This window comes from Pinus tabuliformis, chromosome 9 (assembly GCF_031772625.1).
Source record: "Pinus tabuliformis cultivar Carrire ecotype Pingquan chromosome 9, CPIR1, whole genome shotgun sequence".
NCBI classification, from domain to species: Eukaryota; Viridiplantae; Streptophyta; class Pinopsida; order Pinales; family Pinaceae; genus Pinus; species Pinus tabuliformis.
In genome coordinates this window covers 1397156999-1397166903 of record NC_142307.1, presented here as the reverse complement: position 1 = coordinate 1397166903, position 9905 = coordinate 1397156999, and the positions used below count along the sequence as shown (strand labels likewise).

At 36.8% G+C, this 9905-nt stretch overlaps 1 protein-coding gene across 1 annotated transcript; it reads left to right on the top strand.

The window, feature by feature from the left end:
- Nucleotides 1–4791: 4791 nt before the first annotated feature.
- LOC149153762 ((R)-mandelonitrile lyase-like) lies at nucleotides 4792–7201 on the top strand. The gene is made up of 4 exons (XM_089440153.1): nucleotides 4792–4977; nucleotides 5083–5736; nucleotides 6004–6838; nucleotides 6959–7201. The coding sequence occupies exons 1-4, from the start codon at nucleotides 4869–4871 to the stop codon at nucleotides 6996–6998; spliced, it is 1638 nt and encodes a 545-aa protein (XP_089296279.1). The 5' UTR covers nucleotides 4792–4868; the 3' UTR covers nucleotides 6999–7201.
- Nucleotides 7202–9905: the final 2704 nt, after the last annotated feature.

Here is a 9905-nt window from a genome sequence, read left to right as displayed (position 1 = left end):
GATCTCAAGGAAACAAATTCGTCAAAAGCCAATTGGATCGAGCTTAGAAAGGTGAGGGGGATGTACTCTCATATACTTGTCAGATAATAATATCTTTTGGGGTCCAAAAGGCTTCTAGTGGGGAGAAATGATCAGGTGCTCAGTATTTAGCTCAACATTCAAAGTTCTCAGATTGGCTCGAAAACTATATGGCTGCATTCGTCTCGTCAAGATGATCGCAATGGAATTCGTTTCGTCGAAAACATAGTCTGGATGAAGGAGAAAAGGCCTGCTGTTCGTTTTCGTAAACAACTAAATTTTTTGTAGAATGGGATAGAATGATGACATGACAGTCCAGTAAGCAAGGTGATTCTTCTTCAGTTTTCGCCCAATGGGGCTATGACAAGTGTCACATTCGGATTCGTCAATGTGGTTGTGTGAAAGGGAAATTGCCTAGTTGACTCCAAGGTGGAATTCAAATTTATTTTTATTTAAATATTATTATATATTATATATATAGTATTATTTATATTATATAGTTTTTTTATATAATATATATATATATATATATATAAATATCAATAATTAAACCCACATTCACAGTAAACCAAAGTCTGCATTATATATATGTTATGTATATATTCGAATGGCATATTTAACATTGACTTGTGCATTAAACCAAAGTTTCGGGTTGCGAAATATATATGTTAAAAAAATGCGATGGGGGAGGACGGGTTTGAACCCGTGACCTCCCCCTCATAAATCCCATGTATCACCAATGAGCCATGGACAATACGTTTGAAAGGAGGGCGTGCAACACAATAATTAATGCCATAAATGTTTTCCAACGGCGAGGTGGTGGGAGCTAGCCTTGCGGGCCAGCGCCCACCCCATATGACCTCAACCACACGTCCCAGGGTCAGCTAGCAAAGCACTTAGCGTTAATCCTACTTTAATTAACTTAATTCCATTTAAACATTAATTAATCATGCTTAGAATTCAGATTAAGTTGGTGGCGTGCCAAATTAGGTAGAAACTTCCAGTTTTGGCGGACTTCACTGGAGTCTCTCTAGATTTAGCGGAGGTTTTCTAGGAAAAACTATTTGAGCCATAAATTACTCAATTTTCGACCAAATTGAGATCAGAAACAAGTGTTCTTAGCTAATTTGGACCTTATGAACACATTGGTGCAGGTATCAGGAGCCATAGAGCTTTGTAAACAATTTTTTTTCCACATTGAGCTAATACAGAGGCCCAGGCCAAGGAAGCTAGGCCAAGGAGATGTAGCCCAGGAGGGGTGAACTCGTTAATTAAAACAATGTGTTAATGTGTCTCTTTGAAGGTTTACTGCACTATACATGTTTGCTGTTCATTATTCATTTTTGAAGCTATTTTTCTCATGAATGTCTTGTTTAACTTAAGGAAATTTACCTGTTTGTAAGCACCAACAACTAAGGAAACCTCAGCACAAAAAGAAAGAAGCATCAAGCTCTGCATGAGCCCACTCTCTCATTTTCTTTGCTCATATGATTAAGACATTAAAATTAATTCTCTCCTAAGTTTACATGAAGAACATTCTCTCTTAATTTTAATTTCTTCATCTCATTTTCTTGAGCCTGTTAGGAATTAATTCCCATTTACCTGATGTTCATGCTTCAATCCGAAATTGAAAAGTTGAATTTTACCAATATAAGAAAATGAGTATTAATGGATTGTTCTAACATCAATCGATTGGATTACATTCATTTAACTTATATTTCTAAATTATAGCATCAATTTAAATATTTATATACATTACGTAATATAAAATGAAAAATTCAACTTGTTTATAATGTAGCACAACCTCAAGTAGTCCCTCAAGATCATTTTTTGTATGAGAAGAATATTTGCATTTGCAGGTTCAAGTTCAGAAATAGTAAAGAGCATTTTGGAAGAAGTAAATCTTTTGACACACAAACCTACATTCAGTGTAAATTTCAGATTATGGAATTGAACCGTGCAAAAATAACATACTTTCAGTTTTGGCTTTGATATCGAAAAACTCGTACACCACTTTAAGGTCACTACTGAAACTTGAATTGCTCCTCCTCTCTGAGTGGAACTAGGTAAAATCAATCTCAAAGTGGATTTGCTACTATATCTATTTCTATAACTCCATAAACTCAGTGAACAACTAGTTATTACGTCCCCTCAATTTGTTTACCATCGTATGATGTGGGAACACAACCTCTATTGAAAAAACCCTCGCTGGAGAAAAGCTATTTCTGAGCCCTAGACATGGTCAAGGCAAAGGATACAACATACAAATTGTTCACTTATAGTAACAAATTTATAAACACGAATGGAAAATAATAAAGAAACAAATTGTTGTGATTTTCAACTAATGGGGCATCCTAAAACTCCAAAGCTAAATACATTTTGCAACTCCATGTATGTGGTCATTTTCCAAGGCATACTCTGCGACCTACATTGTGTCATAACCCAAAAAGGGCTAATTATAATAGACAATTTGCACTAGACTATGTCGTGTGTGCATGACAAGATTCCAATGGATCCAACAAGTGGTGCCGTTGGTCGTATATCATATATTTACTTAAAGATTATGTCGTGTGTGCATCATGAGAAGATTCCAATGGATCCAACAAGCGGTGCCCTTGGTCGTATATCATCTATTTACTTAAAGATCTCCCAACAGTTCTCTACGTGTTTATTAGTTTTACCGAGATTGGTTGTCTTGGATGGATTTGATTTGAGGGGGTGGATACCTTGCTTCCTTGATTGAGCTCCATGATGCTATGAAGTGGATTACGACCTTATATCATCTTTTTCATTCAAAATAGAAAAAAGAAAATCCTTGTCCTTCCCTTGGATGACACAAACAAGTTGATTCCATATTCATGGATTTATTAGCAAGATCATTATCCCTTTCATAGGAGAAAGAAAGATTTGCATAAAAGAGTGAAATGATTTTTTCTTTTAAAATCAGAGTCACATCATTTATGTTTTATAAGGAACTTATGTCCGCCAAAATTCACCTAATTCCTTTTCTAACTCCGTCATGCATATTTCTCTTATTCGAATAGAATCCAAAACAGTTTGTATAAATTTGTTGCACGATTAGCATTTCACTGTAGAACTTATGTCCCTGAAAACTCAGCTAATTCCTTTTCTACACACTTTGTCATGCATATTTCTCTTATTCGAATAGAATCCAAAACAGTTTGTATAAATTTGTTGCACGATTAGCATTTCACTGTAGAACTTATGTCCCTGAAAACTCAGCTAATTCCTTTTCTACACACTATGTCATGCATATTTCTCTTATTCGAATAGAATCCAAAACAATTTGTATAAATTTGTTGCAGGATTAGCATTTTAATGTAGAACTTATGCTCACCTAATTCATTTTCTACACACTTTGTCATGCATATTTCTCCTATTTCAATAGAATGTAAAACAGTGTAAAAATTTGTTGAAAGATTAGCATTTTACTATAGGGAATCTGATGCACATTAGTCTTATTATTACATTAACTAAGATTGTTGTCACGTGTCATTATTAGATCTTGTTGCTGGAGGATTGCAACCGGATAGCTTTGATTCTCTTTGATCATTGACACCTGTCATTAGATTTTCTTGAGTCATTAGATTTCAAATATTTGTTCATATATATTAGAGGGGTCAAAAAAAGCCAGCATCACTATCCGCGTGCCTTTTTCACCTAAGGCTAGTATAATACTTTGATCGAGAAGCCCTGGGTTGGTTGTAATTGATTGAGAGGTCATGGAACTCATATTGGATTGTAATTTATTATTTAGTGGACCAGGTAGTGAAGATTGTCATCGTCTTTATATTGGTTTCGTAATCACGGATATGGATTCGATTGCACTGACCATATTGAGAACATCGACACCATTTTGATCACGTGTTCAATGATGTAAGAGAGAGGGATTAGCTTGTGGTGATTGAACAAAAGATCAAAGCTGATCAGATGTTCGGCTTTTACCTCACGGATTTTACCGTAATGTGCAGTCGTCGAAATATAGTATAGTTTTATAGTTTTATGTTCGTATTTTCCACATTGGGGATTTGTGATTTTGGAGCGTGAGAAAGAAGCTATTGGCAAGATGGTCCGTGCGTTTTTTATCTTTTATGGCGTTGAACTAATACGTGGCTTTACCGTTGGAGGTTTCTCTGTTAGAGTCGTTGGAGAGGGTCCCGTTTCACTGGAGTGGTTGCAGCTGGAGATTTTGAGATAACACTGTCGGCGACTCGGGAGTCGGCAGGGAACATTCTGAGTTTCTCCCCTTCCATTATAGTTAGTTGTTGGAGATAGGGTTGTTTGAAAATAAATGTGTCAGAAGACATTTTACAATCCTAGAATTAAATGTTGGGGTGGCGGGGTGTTTTTTTTCCCGTGAACGTGTGGAAAATTGTTTTGCCAAGATTGAATTGAATTACCACTAAAACGGAGAGAACATAACAATGCTAAGGTGAATTATCAACGCAAAGGCAGAGAAAGTAGCAAACTGTAAATGAATTACTGTTCCGTAGACTACTTTTTTTTTTTTGTTCCAAAGTATATAGTTGCGAAAAATGGAACGATTGAAATGAAAATGGCAAGATTGGGTAAATGTCAGAGACATATATCCACACGTGCACTAATAGTTACCGTTTTGATTTCATGGACTGTGTGGATTGATTTCTATGTGCTGGATTTGATTCATCTCTAGATCAATACTTCGGCTCAGCCGTTAGCGTGTGATAATTATTTTCTAGATATATGCATGGACAATCCAAAAGCAAGCGCTTATAAATAGCTTCAGAAACACACCGAAATCCAACCACATCTCCAGAAAGGGTGAACGAGTTGAATCCCTGGTAAGAAAAATGACGATGATAAGGGTTGTAAATATTCGCGCATGGCTTTTGCTTCTGCTCGTCATGCTAATGATGTTGAGCAGCTTATCCTCTTCTCAGGCAGCGACAACACCCTCGGGTATGAACATGGGATGATATTGGATTACGTGTCTTTATATAGTTGATGTTATGATATGATAGAATTAATGGTTTCTTGTTTGTTTTGTTTTGTTGGGCTTTGCAGGTTTTCCGTTTGCGTTTATGACTATAGATGCGGAGAAAGCAGCTGCAAGGAAATATGATTACATTGTAGTTGGAGGAGGAACGGCCGGCTGCCCGTTGGCCGCAACGCTGTCTACCAAGTATTCAGTTTTGGTAGTGGAGAGGGGAGGATCTCCTTATGGAGTTCCCGAGATTGAGAACGCCGATGCTTTTGGGAAGCCATTGGATGAGACCGACAATTACACTTCCATAGCGCAGACGTTTATTTCAGAGGACGGAGTGAGTAATGTGAGAGCGAGAGTTCTGGGCGGCGGAACTGCTATCAATGCGGGCTTCTACAGTAGGGCGGGCTCCGAATATGTTCGTAATGTGGGATGGGACGAGGGACTTGTAGAGGAGTCGTATGAATGGGTGGAGAAGCAGAATGCCTTCAAACCGTATCAACTGTCGCCTTGGTCGTTGGCTATCAGAGATGGCCTCCTGGAAGCAGGGGTTCTTCCATACAATGGATATACGTTGGATCATTTGGATGGAACCAAGATCAGCGCCTCCACCTTTGACAGCAAAGGAAAGAGACACACAGCAGCAGATCTTCTCAGGTCAGCCAATCCCGACAATATCGTGGTCCTTCTCAATGCTACCGTCAGCAGGATTCTGTTCAATTCTCCGGCAGAAGGTATAAATTCATTTAAACACAGGAAATTGTTTCTACGTTTTATATTTCTCATTTAAACACAGGAAATTGTTTGTACGTTTTATATTTCTCATTTAAACACAGGAAATTGGTTTTCCGTTTTATATTTATCCAACGCGGAACTGACGTTTCACAACGTTCCTTCCTAACATATTTACGTCATTTTCAATTTATTTATAATCGATATTGGAATAATAGTTTTATATCCACATCTATAAATATAGATTGAGAATGAATTGGATCATGCAGAAGCGAAGGATAGCTCCTCTCGGAAGCCGAGAGCCAGTGGAGTTGAATTCATGGACCGCCATGGCCGGTCTTATCAAGCTTTGCTCAATGAAACGTCAAGCTCCAGCGAGGTAATCCTTACTGCAGGAGCCTTAGGCAGCCCCCAGCTGCTCCTCTTGAGCGGAATTGGCCCATCCGAACATCTAAAAGAATTCAATATTCCTCTAGTTCTAGATGCGCCCATGGTAGGCCAAAGGGTTCAGGACAACCCGCGTGCATCCGTAAACTGGCTATCTCACCAATTCTACACCATACAAGCAGTGGGTATCCTTAAAGCCTCTCAAAATTACATCGAGTCCTTGAGCACCTTCGTCAATGGCACCCTATCCTTCAACAAAAACAACGTTTATAGAGAAGTCATTTTTGAGAAGCTGGCATTTCCCTTATCCAGAGGACAGCTTCGGCTACGTAGCACGGATCCTCGAGACAATCCGTCTGTTCGATACAACTACTATTCTGACCCTCTGGACCTCCAGAGATGCATGCAGGGCGTGAGGGTCATAGACAAACTCCTCAACTCACCGTCTCTGCATAGATTTAATGCTAATTCCACTCATGACTTCAACTTCACTGGGCAGCCGTTACCAAAAAACATGTCGGATGATGCAGCCGTGGCGCAGATCTGCCGCGATACGTTGAACACAATCTGGCATTTTCATGGAGGATGTGAAGTTGGCTATGTGGTTAACCAGAAATATCAGGTCAACGGAGTTGAGGGGCTCAGGATTGTGGATGCCTCAACATTCACAAACGGTCCTGGAACCAACCCACAAGCCACCACTATGATGCTGGGCAGGTAATAACAATAATATTCCTAATATTCAGTTTCAGTTGGGTTTCTATTGCTCTTTTGTACCAATGGCATGTATAAATGAATGGGCAACCTAAATTTTGTGATTGTTGTGCGTGCATGCAGGTACGTAGGACTGAAGATTCTTCGAGGCTGGACTGAATGAAACAAAAACAAATGTCGGTGTAGGTATCCCCTTTTATTGTTTCGCTTCGGTTAATAAAGAGGCTCCAGAGTCGTCCCCCGTCTGGCTTCACCTAAAGCAACAGCCGGTGATTTCATTATTTTTTAATAAGGATTCTCCACATATCCTCAGTTGTTAGTTAGGGTATTAAATTCATTTTAATACAGTCGATGTATTATTCTCAATTGAGATCACAAAACATAAGGCTCAGGACAGGCGCTCTCTTAGAATTATGTGCTTGTGAGAGCCCATTAATTGTAAATGCTAGTTTTATAAATCATTTTTCATATAAATTGTAATTATTTTTAAATACATAATTTATGTTTTATACAAAATTGCTCTTTTGAAATTATGGGGTTGTGAGAGCCAAATCATTATGAATGTTATGTTTTATACAAAATTGCTCTTTTGAAATTATGGGGTTGTGAGAGCCAAATCATTATGAATGCTATTGTTTTTATTTTAGGCTAAATTCATTTTTATATAAAATATAATCATTTTTAAATTTCTAATTTATGTGTTTTATATAAAATATAATGATCTTTAAATATAAACTTTATATTTTGTTACGTATTTAATGATTTTAATAAACAATAATTTAATTTAGCTAACTAATTCCTTTTTTGTTGGTCTTATTCTAAAAATTTGAATCCTAAAACTTATTATTTACATAATACTTCATATTACAGCAATCCCCTCATTCACAAGACACTAATTCAACAAAACAATATTATTGTTAATTATAATTTGGTAAATTTGATTTTCTTTATGTTTTAATAATTCAGATTTAAATATTAAGAATGTTAAAAAATATATATTTTCCCCTCTATTTCCAAAATATTAATACATAATAATAATTATATTTATATACTCAAAATAATTATGAATAATAGATATATGTGATTCTTAAAAAATAAATAATTAAATTATATAAAAACAATAACATTAACATCATCTCTCTAGTTTAGTAAATCTATTTTTTAATATCTTTTTAATAATTAAAATTTAACTATTTAAAATATATATATATTTTGGTTTTCTCTCTTCTCAAAAATTAATACATAATAATTATATTTATATCAAAAACCATTATTTTGAATCATGAAAGAGATTTTTAATAATTAAAATTTAAATATTTATAATATTAAAAAATTATATATTTTTTGGTTTTCTCCCTTGCTAAAAATTATATATAAGCATTGAAGGATTTTTCCTTTTGACATGAAGAAAACTTATCCAAATATTTCACAACCAAATCCAAAGCTTCACCTTCACTTCCATGGGACACCATAAAACACATCGAACTAACAATGGTTCCTTTAATTACATTTAAATATATTAAAGGCGTGTTGGTGACACAAAGTTCAAGATACATAGGATATTGACTTTGGACACACAACATCTAAAAGCGAATATGTCAAACACATGTGACATTCTTACTTTGTTAGGCTTGTAATCACTTGGTTTACATTAATGTACTAGAAAAATGTCCTTCGATATATTCAACAACATTTTTGTAGGCATTAAATGGAATGCATGAAGTTAATTAGGATCTGTCAGGTAGAAGACATGGTCAAGCATTTGCAAAGGGAAATAATTGTAGTATTGGAGGAGAGTGACATGGAGAAGGTAGTGAGAGATGAATCTCTAGTCCCCAACAACCTCAATGATCTGATGCCCCTCTTTCGATTCCAGGACAATCCACTCATTCATAAATTATGGAATGAATTTGTTACCCATGAACCACATAACTTGTTCATCCAATTCCGTTATTGCACAAATTTTTGGGAACCAAATTCTTGAATTTCCTACAAATAAGACACAAAATGATTTGATCCTATGGCTATAAAGTTCCCCTATGCAACAGATGTTGTATAGGTATAATGATTAGGAATTTCATTTATAGCTATACAAATTTCTTTTATATTGTTTTTTCTCCTTATTTAAATATGGGTAAATTGAGGAACATTGATCATGAGTTAATTGTGCTTTCCAAATTATTCTTTTTTTTGCTATAGCAAGAGTGTTTTTCATTTCTTATTCAAAGGTCTAAAAAATACAGAACTATGTTACAAGTCCTGGACAAAGTCAACGGGCAACACTGGGGTCCGCCTACCCTAAACAATGGGCTGCAAACCTTTACAACCAACGACCCACTGACAAACAAACTTCTGAGCACATAAGGAGAAAAGACTCCAAACAAAGAATAAAACGGTTCCGCCCAGGGGCTAAGACTCATGCGACTAAGAGTACCGCCCTCTAGGAGTCCACACGTAAACCTCGAAAAGCACGAAGGAAAACTCCTTGAACTAGCTCAACGTACTAGAGTCGTTGATCTTCCCTCCACGAATCCAATGGCTGAGGAGAATATCGCACGGTGAAGAAGCACGAGGATAACCCATGCGATATGGGAAGTATTTTCTTCGCTGACTGCCACTTGTTGATTGATGAATGGCATTGGAGGAAAACCTTGAAAAACCACTTTAGGTCTCGGATGCACGCGATAAACCACAAAACTGCTTTACCTTTGGATCTTCTGTGAACGAAACCGCTTGTTCCTCTCCTCCTGCCATCCAAAAGAGAGCCTTCAACCAACGCGATCGGGCGCTGACGCTAAATGAACCCGGTCCTCCATTCTCTTCCCTACCTGACTTGAGAAAAAACTCATTGTTCGCGCGAGCCAGACTGTAGCATTCTTCTCTCAAATTCCCCGCATTCATTGTTTCCCAATTATAAAAACTGTATTCATTCTTACAGAGCACCCCTTCATTTGCTAGCCGGTCCGCCACTCTGTTGGCATTTCTACGCACATGAGAAAAGCTAAGGGTTCTCAGGATTCTCAGATGCGATCGAATGCGCCGATAAACATGCATCAATCTCCAGTGGTGC

Bases quoted from the DNA above. Each gene is read 5' to 3' on its own strand.
- LOC149153762 (XM_089440153.1), top strand. From the start codon at position 4,869: ATGACGATGATAAGGGTTGTAAATATTCGCGCATGGCTTTTGCTTCTG. The intron at 5,737-6,003 runs GTATAAATTCAT...TGGATCATGCAG, and splicing joins GTTCAATTCTCCGGCAGAAG to AAGCGAAGGATAGCTCCTCT. The intron at 6,839-6,958 runs GTAATAACAATA...GCGTGCATGCAG, and splicing joins ACCACTATGATGCTGGGCAG to GTACGTAGGACTGAAGATTC.